At 30.7% G+C, this 19,946-nt stretch overlaps 1 protein-coding gene across 1 annotated transcript in view; it reads right to left on the reverse strand.

Moving 5' to 3' along the window:
- Window positions 1–2,955: 2,955 nt before the first annotated feature.
- Window positions 2,956–19,946, reverse strand: part of LOC142324240 (SREBP regulating gene protein) — a 35,531-nt gene continuing 18,540 nt past the window's right edge. The window contains exon 4 of the mRNA XM_075365092.1: window positions 2,956–13,395. Within this exon, the coding sequence (XP_075221207.1) occupies window positions 13,189–13,395 (207 nt within the window). The 3' untranslated portion in view covers window positions 2,956–13,188. The remainder of the gene's footprint in view (window positions 13,396–19,946) is intronic.

A 19,946-nucleotide genomic window follows, 5' to 3' on the forward strand; every position in this document is an offset into this window, starting at 1 on the left:
CACTTTATTCAATATGTATTGCCACTGTAAAGAATTTAATATTTTATCATTTGTAATGTTATATGTTGAATCTAAATTTATTTTTTAGAATACATATTGTATGGCCTCAATTGCAGTACAGTCTGTTTAAATCATGATTACCAGTTGCTAGAAAATAATGAGAACAATAAAAAAAATAAAACCTTATTTAATAAAAATATTAAAAATTAGCATTATATTCTGATACTGGCAATAACCAGCTATTTTACTGGTTGCCCTGTCGATATCACATCGCAGTCTTGACACAATAGTTGGTACCTTGCTGACAGCGCCAATCTTCTGGCTGTCGACTAGGCCTGTGTCTACAATTATTAGGCCTGTCGCCTTAATCCGTTCAGCTACACCAGCTTCATCAATTATTAGGCCTGCCACACTGCTATAGACAGGCACAGGGCCTAGCTATACTTGCAGCCAGCATGGTGACAACCACTAAGCTAGTAACCATGTGGTTGATCAGGCCATACAAATTGTCCTGGTCAACATTTCTACTTTTTAATCATTAATTTCTTTATTTTATTCTTATTTTGAAGGGAAAGAAAAATGATACAATACATACAGCTATTTATGTTTTCCTTTTAAGATTCATAAAAATAAATGTTTGATTTATTTTTCAGACTGTTTTGTTGTCAGTATAGTTTTTACTCTCTAATTCTTTCTTCTCTTTCTCTAACTGGATTTTCTGTTATTGCTGCACTACAGTTATAATTACTCATAGTTGTATCTTCAGTTCTTCCAGATAGGTAATAGATATAACTACCTAGATGTAGTGTCTGTTTATTCACTTAGATCTGACTTAAAGGATGGGCAGAGACTAACGCTGCGGCCTGGACCAGAAGGTTAATAAGTGATTTGGACGCATGGCTGGATCGCCAACATGGCGAGGTGAACTTTTACATAACACAGATGATGTCGGGTCATGGATGTTTTGGTTACTATTTAAAAAGATTCGGCAAGAGAGACACACCCAACTGCGACTACTGCCAGGAGGTGGACGACGCAGAGCATACGATGTTCGAATGCCGAAGATGGGCACAATACAGACAATTCATAGCAGTCAATATCCTGAACGCAAATAACATAGTAGAGTGGTTGCTAAGGAGGGAGCAGAACTGGAACGTTTTTAACAATTTTGCCGGTACGGTTCTTCGCACTAAGGAAGAGGAGGCGCGACGAAGGAATCGTTAGGTTCAATCGTAAATAGGGATAGGTGGACAGCCCCGTCTCTGACAGCCTGTATGCCCTGGCGTGCAGGTTTCGGTGAGGGGACGGGGACTCCGGGGAGATTTTGCGGGGATAAAATTAAAAGACCTAGACCCGGCCGGCGTGGCTGGTTTTGGGGTGCGCGCGCTCCTTGTGCTGGTTTGAGGCAAATGGCATAAAGACCGAGACCCGGTTTCTGTCGGCAGGGGTGGGGAACGGCATGGCATAGCCCTCGTCGGCGGGAATTAGAGGCAGGCAAGAAAAGATCTAGTACCGAGGTGGTTGACCTGCCGTGCCGGGTGTAAAACCGGTGGGCAGGAAGAGCGCCTTAGAGTCAAAAGACACGTCTCTGGGCCGAGTATACTTAATTGGATGTCCGGCCCAGGGATGTAGGAAAAAAAAAAGATCTGACTTAAAGCTATCACTACACCCAAGATTCTACTATGAAGTTGCTACATTTTATTCACTTCACCAATTAAATTATTGTTTACAAATATATATATATATATATATATATATATAAAAATGGTACATTAAGAAAATTTGTTTTGCAATTAGCTTGCAACCCACATCTGTGAATTATTTCAATATTTTGTTGATTTTTTTAAAGTTCACTTAAAGTTTTAAATCCAGATTACCAATATTTTAATCCTAACCGCCATTAAAACTGATCTTAATCCAAACTGACTGTCTACTGATTATCACAGAAATGAATGGCAAAAATGATCAAGAATGGTTTACCAGGATATTCAAAAACAGGAATAATTAATAATTTAAAATAATTTTTTTCAACCATACAGAAAATTATAGCAAAATATATATTTTTTTTGTGTAATTCCTATTACTGATGCTATTTATGATTAAATTAGGGGACTCCATAATAGGATAACTAAACATTTTCATGGGCTTGATCTGGCAAAGTTCTAACTGATAAAAGGAACAAAAACGGGATTTACAGTTTTCTGCACTCATGAAGACATGATCTATCATTCTATCTAAGAGAATAGAATCTGGCAATAAATAAGAGAAGTAATAAAGAGAAAAGGTTCTAACTGCTATTCAGTTTAGTTAAATGTTTGTGTCATGGTTCTAATTGCAGTTAGAACTTTGTCAATCTCAAAAAACAAGTCCACTGGGCTGGTCTAATGTTAACTCGTTGCAAATCAGTTCTTTAACAGCTGATTTTCAGTCTCCTAGTAAAAGCCAGTTGCTTTTATATGGATTTGAATACTAGACAGTAGATACTGGTGTACTTTGATGGTTGGAGTTCAATTAACCAAATAATTCGGGAATGGTCGGCCTGAACCTACACACGACTACACCTCATTTACATGCTCATCCTCATCTCAATAGGCCATGGGAAGTTGCTTATTGTTTACTAGTTGAACAAACTGCAACATGCACATTAGGAAAATAAAATAAAACAGGCGGGAGATATTATATCAGCTGTTAATCACTTGGTTTCATGTGTTGACATTTTGGTTCATCTGTTGTATTGGAATATTCTGTACTCAGATTCAAAAAGTTGTTGATGTGCATGAATGATAAAATGCAAGCTGCATAATTTATTCTAAAAAATATTTATATTAATATTTTTATTACATTATATTAAAATATAATTTCAGTATACAAACCAAAAAAATTAAAATAACTTTAACAGAATAACAATGAACAATAAATAATAGATGATTCAATTGTAAAAAAAAAAAACAATAATAATAAATACAGCAATATTATTATCTAACAAAATCCACACATTATAAATATACATTATGTAATTATCACTAAAAATAAATTTTAAATGATTTTCATACAATAGTATGTCATTTAAAATTATTTATGACTTGTTTTCTATGCTTAAAACTTACATAAGTAACAAGTTTGCTACTTAAAAATATGTAACCTTTTTGTGTATGTAGAACTTTTTCTGTACATTTGCATACACATAAAAAATGTGCATATACATGCAAAGGAAAGGATAATATTAAAAAGGATGAAGTGCAACTTCTTTTCATAAAAAAAAGGTCAATAAAAAAAGAAGTTCTCCATATAAATAAATGGATAAAGAATATTATGCATAATTACAATATATTGCACAATAACACACAGACATGTTAAAATAGTATTTTCTAAAATACAGATTATAATCCCAGATAGTAGTTAATAAAATCAAAACCTATGCCCATAATTTAAATAAAAAATATAATTTTCCATACAAAAACTAAGTAACCTTTCATGATACTTGTGCTTGCTTATAAAACTGTATTGTACAACTGTACCTATATGAATATCCAGTTATATTTTAATTTAGGTTAAATAACTAGTTTCCATAATGAAGAGTATCAATGTATATGAGTACTATTTCTTGATAGAAAAGGTTAAATTTGTTATTTTATACTACCCAAAACTTCTTCCTTGTGGTTGTGACGTATATAAAGCAACAAAGATCTAAAAGGTACCAACAAGCATTGCTTTTCTACAGATATTTGCTTACAGCCATCTCTGCAATAAGCAAAATTAAGATATCACTTGCACTGCTGAACACAATGACTTGGTGTACTAACTTACAACAATTTAGCTCAGTGAAAAAGGCAACTGAAATCCACTTCATTCCTCACTTTACCTAGTAATCTTGACATGAGATTCTTGGAATTCTTTAGAATGGACATGTTTTCAGAGTGTAAATGTTTTTAAAGCTTTATTTATAAGTAACAATGAAGATCACAATTTAAATAAACTTCTCAGTTTGGAAAATAAATCACAGTAAAGTGGCAGCATCATAACAGGTAACAGTTCTATTTTATTTTATTAAAATAAAACTGTTAAATGCTGCAAGATGAAATTATAAATGTAAATATAATGTGATCTATGTAATTATATTTATATATGATTAGTTATATTGTATATAACTAATATAATATACATTACATACATACATTATCCTGGTTCTGATAGATCTCACAGATTTATGACCTGTGACAAAAGTCTCCTCCACCCTCTCCCTGTTCTTTGCCACATCATATAGTCTTTCTCTCATCCAGTCCTCCACTGCACAATCTCCGTCTAGGTGTTCCTCTTCTACATCTCTCCTCTTCACTATACCTCATCACCCCTGAAATTATCCTGTCCTCCTCCACTCTGACCACATGACCTGCCCATCTTGCCTAATTCATCCTCACCACTCTCAAAATTCCATCATCAATGTACACTTCATCCAACTCCCTATTCCTTCTCACTCTCCATTCATATTGCTCGATCCTTCACAGGTCCAAAATTCTTTTCAACACTCTACTCTAAACTATTACAAGTTTATTCTCCTGTCTTTTAGCAAGTGCCCACACTTCACATTCATAAGTTACAATCAGACGTAACACCATCCTGTATATTCTCAATTTAAACTCCATAAATTAACCTTCTTAGTGCGTAATTTTTAAAAACACAATCTTCAGTGCACACATGGCTCTATTCCCCTTGCTTAACTGCTCCCTTATTCATTGATCATCACTCCCAGATAATTAACTTCTATATCGCTTCTGACCAAACGCAACCATCCCCTCTCCAATCCTTCTGCGACTCAAAATCACATCTCTCCTCAATTATCTCCAGACCTACTGCTTTTGTGTTTTCCTGAAAAGGTATTGTATTTCCAACTGAATTTTGTTTCACCAATCATCATCATATTCAAGCTCCTTCCAAACAATTCAGTTTTCCTCCAACACACCTTCCTGTAAATCCATTCCAACACCAGATTAAAAATCAAGGGTGACACAGTATCTTGCTATCTATTGAAACAGTTTGTTAGCTCACCTCCAATATTCACTGTTTTCAGTATCATCAAGGAGCCACCAATCATCCTGACCAACTAACCACAAATTACCAGCTCAATCAGCATCCTAATAATTTTATTTCTTCTCAAGCTGTCATATGTCTTCCTAAAAATCTATGAACAATAAATGAGTTTCCTTTCCATATTCAATTCTTTTCTTATGTAGGTGCTTGACGATAAACAACTGATCGATGATTCATCTATTTCTTCTAAATCCAGCTTGGTACTCTCCTACCAATGACAAAGCATAAGGCTTGAATCTGTTCATTAGCACAATGGAAAATATTTTGTATGCCGTGCAGAGGTTAGCTATGCCTCTATAGTTGTCACATCTCCCTTCTTGTGAACAGGAAGTATCAGAGCCTCTCTCCAATTTTCCAAAATCTCTTTCCTCCACCATACCTCCCCAATCAACCACTCTTTCAACCTCACTATACCCATCTTCAAAAGTTTCCCCTGAATAACAATGACTCTGGCAGCCTTGATATTTTTTAAACTCTCAGTAACCTTAACCAAAACTAGGGTTTCTATTTCTCTGACATCCTCTTGATCCTAAACTGCTGGTTCCCTTTTATTTATCATGAACACCTTTCAACAATCCCAAGAAATATTCTGTCCATCTACCTTTGATCTCAGCCTTGTTAATTAAATCATCATGTTACTCTTCACCACTCGGGTATCAACATTTCTGTTGATACCTGTTACTACTTCACCTTAAACTCGTGTAGAAATTTCTGACGTCATTATTCCTGCTATCATTTTCCATACTCTCCAGTTTACGCTGCAAAAATTCTTGCTTCTTTCTCTAGCAGATTCTTTTAAAATTCCTCTTTTCCTCCAGATAAAACTCATATGCCTCAGCAGATTTCGACTGCAACTGGATTTAGAAGCTACTACATTCTTGTATCATGCCTTCTCTCTACATCAGTGACACATTCCTCATCAAACCAGCTTGGCGCCCTCCTCCTTTCACCACCCCCAGGACTGTGCCTTGGCACCTTCCCTACAACCCCCCTAACACACATCCACCTCCCAACCATATCATATTTTGATAAGTCTTCATAAAGTCCTCCATTAACTGCATCCTGGAACTCCTTTTGGTTTTTTTTGCTAGATTATATGCTTCTACTTTACTCTCAGTTTTGTATTTTCCAGGTTTATTTAATACAATTCGCTCTCTAACCTTAATCAGTATTAAACAGTGGTCTGATCTACACCTACACCTCACTTAGTTTTAACATCCATTACAATCGCTTGACATTTCCTATTTACAACAATATGATCTATTTGATTTCATATCCGGCAGTCAGGTGAAATCCACTTCACCTTAAATATCCTTCAGTGGCAATACTGTACTTTTCACCACAAGATCCTTCAAAATTGCAAATTCAATCAGTCATAACCAATTTTCATTTGACTCTTGGTGCAAACCATGCCCACCTATATATAATATATATAAATATAATTATATTTAACTATATTTATATCAGTTACATTTTATATACTGAACTATTACAATTAATGCTATAAAAAATATTTCAAATCATCTAACGCTAACTACTTGTTTATAATTTGATAAAGAAAAAATGTATACCAGTAAGAATAATCTCACAACAGTACAAGAACAGTTTTTTTAGGCGAGTATGTTGAATTTCTTTATGACATAATTTAGATGCGCTACAAAAAGTTTCATTTTATTAAAAGTTACTCAATAGAAATTTTTTTATTTTTACATTTTAAGCCCATCTTACTTTTATTACTTATTTATTACAAGTTTTTTTTTAACTTAAGTTTTCTATTTACTTCATAGAGTCATTGCCTATAACAAAAAGGTACATGAGATAAACATTTGGCCAGTTACTTGAAAAGATTCTTAATAAATTGATTTAGTCTGTTGCCGAGTCTGAGGCTGATTAATATGAAGAAATTAGCATTTATAAGTTTTAAAAATGATGGATATAACTTTACTAGCGCAACTCAGACTTAATTCTGTAATAGCAAGCAAATACAGGCAACTTTCTGTTGCAAAACAAATATAAATAAGTCATCAAATATACAGGAATGTGCCATTTTAACATAACATGAAAGAAGTGTTGACTCCCAATCATTTAAAAAAATTAAATTATAATAAGTCTGTTATGTAACAATACATCATCAGAGTAAATGTACATCACACAAACAAATAATGAAAACAAAGTACAAGTATTGCCATGGTATTTATCACTTGTTGCCCAACAGCTGTAAACTGTATATCTACTACTTTAAAAACATTTTATTTCACCATTTTTCTCAAAACAGAATCCAATTTACTACTTTTATAAAGTACTTCGTAGAAATTGTTGTCACAAATAGAATTATTATCATTACAACTGCACTAGACTGTTATTATTGTGTCAGTAATTTAAATTATTTGGAAAATAATATATCAGTAAAATAAATTGTTAATGAAAATCTATTTCAGAGTATTTAAAAATAATAAACCTGCAAATCTAGACAAAATCTATTATCTTATCTATTAAATGATAACAAACACAGAGACAAGTATTTATGTATAATCTGTGAATGTTTCCTGTCAAGTGAAGCAATGTCATAAATGAATCATTCTCTCTTTGAATGATCTGATTAATAGCAAGCATCATAGGTAAAATGAATAACAATTACTTAAGCTACAGCCACACAAAATAATAATGTTCAGTCATTGCTTGTGTATGAAGCATTTTCGCATTTGTTTTTCTTGATTTTTGATAATACATCATGTGCAGGTTAAATTAAAGTAAGTTTATTTATCTGTACTCTATTTATTTTACTTTCATGCGAATGAATGTACTTAAATCCACAATGAAGCATAAAATATTAAATATGTAAGATTGGAAATAATATTCCAAATCATTTAAAAAATATTACTTCTATTATTAAGAGATAACTTGTATATTATTGTGTATATTATCACAACATTTCAATAATGTTGTGATTTCATAAAAGTAAGTAACAAATAGATCTGGAAAATCAGGAAAAGACATTCAGAATATTATTTCAATTCAAAAGTTTGAAGAAAGAACAACAGTTCCACATAAAATACCCCAACTGCAAGTTCAGAGAGTAAGGAAACATTAAAAAGATTTATTAAAGAAATTAGATCAAAATCCATCAGAGACTTTCTCTTCTTTTAACACAACCAGGAAGTACACATATTAAGAAAAATTTGCTATAGGACTAGGTGGATTCTGATAAGGGTATAGTGAGAAGGACCAAAGTAAATCAAGAGTACAGACCATTAAAAAGTAGCAATGTCAGAAAAATTCAATAAATTCTCAGCAAGTGAAACCAGTTTAAGAAAAATATTAAAACAATTAGGTTTTACATGGAAAAAAAACTTGACAACAACAAGAAACTTTTTATTGAGAAGACTGACAAAAGATTTAAATGAATACAATAACTTCAGACAATGAAAAAGTTCAAAACCGATAAAGACAGATTGTATATCTTGATGAAATGTACATTTTGTCAAGTGATACATCAATTAAATAGTGAAGTGATGTTTCAAGGAGAGACTAAAAATTTTAATTTCTAAATGCAGTAGATTAGTTATGAATACACACTGGAGGAGAAATAGAATTTAATCTGATTGTTAACCTACAAAGCAAGTGCAGAAAGTGTGTCCACCATGACTGAATTGAAATGACTTAAAATAGGCTAAAGAAAGATTAATAAAATCTTCTCAAAAATTTGATAATAAACAAACATCATATAATAATATACATCACAATACAATACAATAAACATCACAATACATTAAAAGAAAATTACCAACAACCAATTCAAGAAAACAGAAAATGCAGTCTGGTTTATAAACATTTTCATCCTCTATATGTTGAAAACTCAACCAAATTTAAAAAAAAAACAAGGAAAAATAAAATTATTATTTAAAGAGCTTGCCCAAGTGCATTCATTATATGTAATTAATTTTTAATTTGAAATTTAGTTAATTCAGTTTTAACTATTTTTTTTAAAATTATTGTATGAATGCAATTATTACTACTGCAACAATTATTGTACAACAGATTAGCAGAACACTGCGGAGTACTACAAAAAAGTTATACATTACTAAAATAATAGTACAATGTCAGCTGGAGCTATTCTGTTGGTTCACTAGTAAGCTTCATATTTTATGGTGACACCTATACTATACTAATGTGAAAAAGCACATTGCTTATTCAGACAAGACAGTAGCACAGTTTCAGTTGGCATCACACTAAAATTTATTTTATTGCACTCACATATTAGAGTACATCTTAATTATTGTCAAGTTGTCTTAAGCCTTTGGAAGCCAAAATTTAAAATGCATTTATTGCTATTGAAAAATAACATTACAAGACCACATATGCACCATTTTTTCTGATGATCTTCTGTCATTTTTCCAGCAACACCATAATCCCATTGCTACAATTTTCTATGGTTTCTGGTAAAAAAAATAAATTGGTAAATAAATAATTTGGTAAAAAATAAATTTTCTATGGTTTCTGGTAATAAATTGTGATGCATGGTTTTCACAGGCCTCTTTTGAAACTAAGTAACACCATTCAGGGAGTTCTGCAGAAACCAAAACAAATGATAGTCTGATGGTGCCAGGTCCAGGCTGTATGGTGGATGCATTAAAACTTCCCAGTCAAGTTTCTCAATTTCTGATAGGTTGTTAAAGATATATGCAGTTTGACATTGTCAGCGTGATATATAACACCATTTCTGTTGACCAGTTCAGGTCATTTCATTTGAATTGCTACGTGCAATCATGCTAATTGTTGACAGTACAAGTCTGAGTCTATCATTCTGCCTGGTGACAGCAGCTAGTGATGCACTATGCTTTCCAATCCCACTAAAATGCACAGATGTGGAGCTTCTCCTCACTTCAACCACAATCTTTTTCACACACTGTTGTCGTAGGTTATCCATTTTTCATCACTCATGATCAACAGCTTCACATATGACTTGATTTTGTTGTTTCAGTAGAGATTCATAGATACAAATTGGATTGAGTAAATTTTTCTGAATCATATCATGTGGCACCCAAACATCAAGCTTCTTTTTATAGCCAGCTTTCTCCAAAGAGTTTAACACTGTTAGTATTGGATATTTTGGTCACTGATGATGACATGATTGCTTATTACATGCTGGTCTTCCTCGACTTTTGCCAGAATATCATTCACTTTTTCTGTGATTGGTCAACCACAGCAAGGAGCAATTTGGACATTCAAATCTCTAGAATGAAAGCGACTGAACCATCTTTTGGCTGTTGCTTTTGATAACATATCTTCCCCGTAAACAGCATAAATTGTCTTCATGGGTCTTTGTCTTTATCAAAATAAAACTGTAAAATGTAGCATGATTTTGTAGAAAGTTCATTCATCTTCACGGTGCAATACCTTACATCTGAGTATAAGAATTTCAACACTTTTTGCACATCTACTAGCTTCAACTGCCAGCTGTCAAATGATGTTACCCACTGTAAATCATATACCCTGAGATTTTGGACATTAACGCTATCTCATGTACAAAAGGCTCACTACTTTTTAAACTACCTATTATTACAACAACATACTGAAAAAAAATATTTTTAGTCTACAGACTGTAGTCTCGATGCAGTAGTATGGAGACAAAAATTACTGAAATACTTCATTTATGTAAACTACAAACACAAGACATACTGACAAGATTATTATTAATTATTAGGTTGATTTGATGATTAAAAAATCAACATACCTGGTGCAAAATCATTAAACATGAACAAAGTATAAGTTTCATAATTGTATACATTGCACATAATTGTACTGACTGTTTTATTGCTGCAAACTGAAATAATAGGGTGATTCAATAAAACAACCTTTTTCACATAATGGGTCTTAAAAACCCATTAAAATTTGAAAATTATGCTCTTCAATTTCTCTTATAAGAATTGGCTTTTACAGGTCACTTCAAAATTAATAACTACAAACTCACTGACCTTTAATTTGATACAAACTATTAAAAAATAAAAATTGAAAGTATAACACTGAAGAAGTACTATATGTTTTTCTTTTTTTTTTTAGTGAAATGTTTATATTCTTCACATTACATAAATAACATATACAATGGTAAATATAAATAATGTAATCCGACTGCATATAGCAGCCTCTAAAAAAAATTCATGAATAAATATAAATACCTACATGCAAAATAAAAAGAAATACATCATCTACCACTGAAAACAAAGATGTGTAATAAATATTCATCCATTATTAAGACCTAACAAATTAATAAAAAAATATATTTATATAATCTCCCACATAAACAATTATATTGAATTTTTTTAAGATGCTTTAATGGCCAATGTTTTTTTTATCACATTTCAAGTAAACCTGTGGGTTTCTCAGAATTATTATTGAATGTTTCAATAACTACCAGATGCAATATAGAGATCAATTTACTGCAAAGCAAAATACATGAATTTGATAAAGATCATGAAGTGATAAACACATCAAGAGAATATAAAAAATTAAGTGCATAAATTAAAATTAATTAGAACCTATTATTATCTTTTGTAGTTTAAAATAAAAAAAAAAAAATTTAGCTAATATAGTACTTCACCACTCAATAAAAAAACTGTAAGAGGCATTAACTGTATCAAATATTTATGACTAGATACTTTTGACATATAGTACTAGAAATAGAATAAATACAAATTCAGAAAGACAGAATACAAAAATTGAGACTGAAAATTTACAGATAAAAATCTAATACAATCTCACTGGTCATCTGATGCAGAAGTGAGCATCAGATGTAAATATTAGTATTAAAGTTTTTTTATAAATTTTATTTCAATAAAATAACTGCAAACTCAACAATATCACAAGTGTAGTAAACTACCAAATTTTATTAAAAATTTATCTCTTTGAAATCAACTTTTCCAATAAAGATGTTTCAGACTGGCTTAATGGCCTGCCGATAAGAAAGCTAAGATAAATTATAAATTAACATTACTCTTCATGTCAGCTAACCATTAGAACAAATGAAATGAACAGGACATGCTTTATCTGCCTTTATTGCATATGTTAAAACTATTTTTTCTTGAAAACACCATATGATGAACTTATTCCTCGTACAGATGTTGTTGGATTGTAAATTCTGTCTAAAACCACGCCCTTTCTTGCTACTTACTTTTAATGTCTGATGGTGAAAGTTGGTAGATTTGTTCCACTGGATTGTCTACTTTAGTTTAGTTTTTCTTTCATGCAGTCAAAGTTACTCATGAAACTTATGTAAAGTCAATCGCATAACAGATTTTTTTTAAACGACTCATAATTTGAATATGAACAAAATGACAAAATTAATAACCACTTCAGACATTGACAAAGGTGATCATGATAATGACCTGTCAACCCTCATAGATATATAAAAATACTGATAAATATTTTTTAGGTTTGATTTGTATCCATGTTAATCTTTTTTAATAATAGTTTCATATTAAATCCGTTCTCAAATACGTAGTTTTAAATCTGATATTTATGGAGATGGACCATGAACTTTCACAGCAATTAAAATAAAAACTAATTTCAAGTATCTTCATTAAAGTCAACTTTTTCAAAAATGCATTCTAAATAATTCAATTAGATAAAATCTGAATATATTCCATTTCGGATGTGTTTTCGTAAAAAAATCTATGTTAATTTGGACCCCTTTCAATTATAAAATATATAACAAAATTAACAATTTGTAGGGTAAACATAACATTATATGATGTAGATAAATTTTAAATTATGAATACTGAACATTATATAAACTGCAATGTTAAACCCTTCTAATGTCCACTAGATGTTACAAAATGGAAATGCTGAAATTATAATTGTTTCTAATTAAATAAAATATAATGGTATAAACAATAAATCTTGTAACATATGAATAACACTTAACCTGAATTATAAAAGAATAATTCTGTGAATATTATAATGCCTAATGCACATTTATATAGCTTTAATAATATATACCAAAGATATTGAAATATTTGTTCTTTTCATTAAAAACTAATAAATAATGAAAGGAATAATGATAATATAGGAAAGAATTATAATATATAGCAAAACATAAAAAAATTATAAAGCCTGAGCATCCAAAGAAGGCGGTGGATTTTCTCCATAACAATGTTTTGCTCTTGGATCTCTATAGGAGTTTTCATGTTGCACACTAAGAGAACTTGTCCGACATTTTGCAAGGCATAATTCAAAATGATCAGTAACAGATGCAAATAATACACGAAATGTATCTGAAGCTTTACCTAAAACATTCTGCAAGATTGCCTTCTGAAAAATGAAAGAACATTTAATTAAATTCTGTACATATTAATAAAAAATATGTAAATAATATGGATCACAAAATGAATGAAGGTTCAGAAAAAAATACAGACTTGGTTCTAGAAATCATAAAAAGTAAACAGAACTCAGTAATATTTTATTTAAAAATTTATAAACATTAATACTAAAATAAGCAAACTTAGCATAGTTAGAATCAGTCATGCTGAGAAACCACTACAGGAATTTATGTCAATCTCTGATACAGATGCAGTTATACATTATCACCAACCATAATTCCTTATAAGGAATTATGCAACAATGTAATGCAAAAACATACAGAAAGATGTGTAAGAGGCCACTTGAGTTGAAGTTTTTGTATACTAATTTTTTTTTTTTTTTAAATTAGCGTACCAAAATGTTAATCAACCACAACAATCTCTACCACTTGACACACCAATTGGATGGGGAAGGATCCTGGAAATTGAAGGCTACAGTGTGGTAGAATGCAAACAGTGAAAAACTAAGTTTATACTTTCTGAAGCCAACAATTGTTTTATTATTTTATAAAATAAAACTACAAAAGCATTATATTCATATCTTTTTTGAGAACTTAGTTTGGTTTAAATTTATTCAAGTAATTATTATTGGACAATCTATGACATCTTAAGTAAGGAAGCTCAACTGCCAATGTTTACGGGACATAATAAAAAAACTATGAATATTTTTAAAAACATGTATGCATGTGCTTTTAATATTTCTTTTTTTTAATGAAAATATATTTGTTACTATTTAAATAAATTAGAAAAATTGGTATGTGAAATAAATAAATTCCGTATTTAAAAAAAATATAGATCTATTATGAGAAAAAACTAAAAAGCTGGCACAAAGTATAACATGAATTTTCTGACTATGCCAGTAATGTGTAATTTGATGAAAGTAATAAAAAAACTGTTTTTCATTTTAGATCTCATAAATTATATATTTTCCAAAGCTACTTTAATTTAAATAGCCCTTTAAATGAAAAATATTAAAAGAATTTTTACTTCCTTGTACGAAGTAAAGTATAGTGATAACGAAAAATTTTGGTTTTCAGATTTCAATGGAAATAAACATTTTGACCATCCCTGAATCCATTTTGACTAGTTTCCGCTGATGTCTGTACATATGTGTATATGTATGTAAATATCTCACATAACTCAAAAATGATTAGCCATAAGATGCTGAAATTTTGAATTTAGGACTACTGTAACATCTACTGGTGCACTTCCTATTTTGATTGTAATTGACTGGACCAAAAATGTCCAAAATCCAAAAAAATCTGGATTTTAGACTTTTCCTTAACTGCAGTAATAAGCCATCATTAAGAGCTTTTCAACAATATATCATAAGTGGTACTTATTTTTTCTGGTTCCATAGTTATAGCCGACATAAACTTTAATTAATGAAATAATTGAATCAAGGAGAAGGCAATCAGACCATCTCCTTTTTTTTGTTAACTTTTTTTTTTTTAATTTAAATATATTGATTTATTAATAATTATTAACCTCCGATTGTAAAAAAATTCTTATGATAAACAATAACAATGATAGACAAAAAACATTCTTTTTAGCTTCTCTAAGTGTGATACCATTTCTTGATTTGCTTTTTTGCATACATTACAGATCATAGCATACATCACCCTTAGTTTTGAATAAATTACGCTCAAAAAAAATTAAAGGAAAATATAGTTAAAATCTGTAAAATTTATAACTTTGCATGGCTATACTTGTCTTAGAATGATTTTGCTGATGCTTTACTTTTATAAATAGCCTCAGGCACATCCTGAATTAATGTCCAACAGTAATTGGCTAGCAGGATAGTATTCCATTTCCATTTACAGCTGTTTTCCATCAACGAAATGTCTTGGTGGAAATGTTTACCATGTTCGTCACTTACGACTTCGAGGTTGTCCGGGAAAAAATCCACATGTGAGTGGAGATAATGTATTTTCAAAGACGTATTACAGCACATAGTTCTGTATGACGTAATTAGTTGATTAACAATCAACTTCTTTTGGTAATTGTCAAATTTTTGTTCGCCAAGAAAATTTTTGCAAACGTCTTCTTTAAATGAAGCCCAAGCTGCACTTTCTACATTATTTAACATCGAGTTAAAATACATCATTTTTGACCAACTCACTTATTTGAGGACCAACAAATATTCCTTCTTTAATTTTTTCCTTCACTTACATTCAGAAATTTCTGTCTGATGTACAAAAATCCAGGCTATCCTTCTTCATTGCTTTAACAAAAATTTTCATTAGTCCTAGCTTGATATGGAAAGGGGGTAAAAATATTTTTTTGGGTTCAACTAAGGGCTGATGAATAATATTTTTCCCATTTGGAGTTGCTCGGTTGTCCCATTAGCAAAGAAAACATATTTACTTAGTATAGCATAACTGCATGCCTAACAAAATACTAACAAAATATATATATTTTCAAAAACATCTTTTATCACATCGTATGTCTCTTTCAAATTAATACCATAAGCGATTGGTATCGAAGGGTATTTGTTACCGTTGTGTAGTAGAACCGCTTTTAAACTATACTTGGACAAATCTATGAAAAGACGTAAGTCCTGATTCTGAGTTCATATTCATTTTCAGCACCATAAAACAGATTAAAATCATGTATCACATGTTAGGAAATAAAAATTATGTTTATCAGTGTAATTTAATAATAACTATAAAAAAAAGATGAAAAAATATCAGAAGTTATGAAATTAAATAAAATTTTATGTACTTTTTATTTAAAAAAAATGTGCACATGTAATTTAATAGGCATACAAGGAAGTCATACACTTTTTGGGGATGGGGAATAAATTTTTTTACGAAAGATTTTTCTAAAAATATTCATATACAGATTAAGTTTAACAAATTTACTCAAATAAAGTTTTCTCTAAATCTAACACCCCCTTCAATAAAGGCTAAAATAAGAAAAATAAATTTTCAAACACTTTTCTGCATTTTAGATCTGGGGTTTACACTTTTGTAAAAATATTGTAGACATTTTTTCTTACTTCATATATTAAGTATAAACTTTCAAAAAAATTTTGAAAACTATTTAAACCAAAGGGAGGTGAGGTTGATTTAAAAAAAAATCTTTTGGATTATTTATTTTGCATTGTAGGTAACACATTTGCTTTAATAGTTTTCTCTAAAATTCGTCTGAAGAAACTTAAAATAGGTTTTTTCATGATATCCCCACTCCTTTACAAACTTTGAAAAAAAATTTACACGATCAATACCCCATTTATAGAATGTTTAAGCCAAATTTGGAAAAAATCCTGATATCCAAAAGCAGTTAATCCAAAAGCAGTGCGACATGCATACATATACATGTTTTTTTTTTCTGTAGATGAACTAGTAGGATTCTAAAACATAAAGTCTTGCAAAAAACCTGATGCCCCATTTTTGACATGACCACCATACTTCACCCTTTAACATGACTATTCTACCTATTATCACCAAGAAAGTAAAACAAGACAATAAAAATCAAAGGTAATAATAAAAAAAACTAGATATTACAAGTATAATTCAATACTTTATTATAAACACAGATTGCAATAGTTAAAAGAAATAGTACAGCAGAACTGTAATTGTAAAAAGAAAAGACAAATGGTAACTATAAAATTGTTACTACAATGGTAACTATGGTATATTTCAGTTTTAAAACTGAAATATATTTATGAAAATGTACAGATGATTAAAAGTAATTTTCAATTGACTAACAAAAGAAGTGAAAGCATGGTTCTATGCAAATGGGAGTTTTATCAGTGTATAAGGTCACAGTAGTTAATTATCTTTATCACTTAATTTAAATTAATGACGGTCGTTAATTTCCTCCATCAGTAAAATTTCCCTTGTCAGTGAAATTTTGAGGATAAATAAGCAATTCATTCTACAGCATATAAACAAAATCTAAATAAAATTCAAGTAAAAGTAAATAATACCGTTAGCTTTTTTTTTTATGTGTAGTACTTAAATTGATTAACAATTTATGAATCGGCCATTAAAAAAACAAAAATTTTTTTAAAGTAACCAAAAAGTGCTTAGTTTCCAATTGTACATGCTGTTCCATAATATCCTGTAGTAATTAATGGGTTAATAAAAGTTCCGAAAAACTCAAAAATCAAACACTTGGATAAGTTCCATTTATTTTTGTTGTCATATTTTACATCACCTTTATTGAAACACTTTATGGTTTTGAAAAACAAATCTATTAAATAAATAGCAAATAAGTATTCATTATATTGTAGTTAAATGATTGGTCTTACCAAAACTTAAATCAAATTGACATTCATAAAATTTTTTATTTATTTTCATAAACACAGAGGATTCATTAAACAGAAAAACAGGGATTAATTTATTTTTAGTAATAACAGGCTGAAGACCAATAACAGTTACTGTGGTGGATAATAATGAATTTTTATAACTCGAATCTCATCTTTCAGATGAAAGACGCTACCATTCCCCCACAGAAATAGCATAAATAATAATAAAATTTAATAATAATTATTATAACAATAAAATTGAAATGAACAATTCAGTTAATGGAGAAATATGCATTTGGTTTTTTTTTGGCATACAACAAATATTCGTTATAAGGACCCAGAAGCAATGCTTAATAAACAAACTAGTTCAACAGTAACACTAAGTATCTTGGACATATAAACTAAATAACATTAATATAGAACAAATAAAATTAATAATCAAAACAACAATATCACCGAAAAATAGTAAAATTCTAAAATACATTACAATAATTATTAAATGTTCGAATACAAACACATGGCCTTAAGAAATAACAAGATGTTCATTTATTATTAACATTACATTATTCCCTAAAATATTCTGGATTTTAATCCCTAATTTAGATTTATGACATAATGCTACGTAACAGACAAAATCTACAAGGATGTGATGAACTTTTAGTTGGTTATTACAGCAAATACAAATGGATGTGCATAAGTCTGAGTCATGAGATGTCAAAGAGTGAGTCTAGTGTCCTATTTGTATATGGCAAACAATAACCTTCCTTTTGATGATTACTCCTGCATGAAGAGCTCAACAGTGACCTTAACTGGATGAAGTTTATTGTTAATGAATGGCAGAGTACTCATCATGAACCACCCTCTTCAGAAAACAGACAAGATTGTTTGAAACAACACAATTAGTGAAAGGAGACTGCAAAGAAGCCTCTTTTTCTGCACTATCTGCACGCTCATTGCCTGAAATTCCAAGGCTGGGGATCCCACAAAAGCTCACAGTTATGCTGAGTCATTTCAGAAATAATAGACTGTATCTAACAGACAACAGGATGTCTGGAGTATCGCCTGCAAGGCACTCATGAAATTTAAACCGACAAGTATGTGTCAAAATGTTGGGCTAATTATATTTAAGGCCTTATTAATAGCATACAGCTGTGTGACAAAAACACTGATGATGCTGGGAAGGCCAAACATGTGTGTTCTATTGCTAACCACAAAACACAAGCAATAGAATTACTGTTTTCTGAGCTGTCTATATAAATTATAGCAACAGGTTTCACGCTATTTACAACATTATAAAATTTTACTTTGAAGATAACCACCGGACTCGTGTACTTTTTTTATGTTGACAAAGACTAAAGCAATAATTTACAACGAATAAGCCACACAACTGTAGTCCAAGTGGGAACGGCCCAGAATTCAGTAGAAGCACAATAAGCATACTCAATTAGCTCACTAAAACCCACAACCCTCAAAAATCTAACTTCTGTATGGCTTAACTGATTCACCATACAAAAACAGCTGAGAGTCAACATGTTCCCTCAACCTGGAAAAGCAAATGCATTTTGTTTTTTTCTGGGTAAAAGTTAAATCCAGTTATTTTACACCAAGATTCTATACAGGTTATTTTGTTTTTAAGCAGCCTCTTGACAGTTCTGGATGCAACATAAATTGAAAAATCATCTACAAATAACAAACATGTACAAGTTTTCATATGTAGTTTGTTACACTATTTATGGCTATGACAAACAAAGTAACACTTAGGACACTTCCCTGTGCTATTCCGTTTCAATTAGTGTAAAACTGTCGGATAACATCATTCCAACTTAAACTCGAAAGGACTAACTATTGAGGAAACCACTGATAAATGCAAGATTCCCTTTATTCAAGTTGTTTATCTAGGATTCTTCTCCTCCAAACCATGTTGTATGCCTTTTGCAAATCAAAAAATACAGCAATCAGGCATTGACAAAGGAGGAAGGTGTTTTGAATAACAGATTCCAGCGCAACTACATAATCAAGAGACGACCTACCTTGGTGGAAACCACACTGTTCAGAAGCAATTAGGGCATTTCTCTAACGGTACCATTATATGACTGTTTACCAAATGTTCCACCAACTTGTACAGGGTACTGGTCAAGGAGATAGGCCAATTATTTGAAGGGCACAATTTATCTTAACAGCTTTCAGTTTGGGAATCACCAATGTTTCTAACCAAGAAACTGGCAAAACCTGGTTAAAAAATAAGCAAA

This window comes from Lycorma delicatula, chromosome 4, assembly GCF_047948215.1.
Source record: "Lycorma delicatula isolate Av1 chromosome 4, ASM4794821v1, whole genome shotgun sequence".
Classification (NCBI taxonomy): domain Eukaryota; kingdom Metazoa; phylum Arthropoda; class Insecta; order Hemiptera; family Fulgoridae; genus Lycorma; species Lycorma delicatula.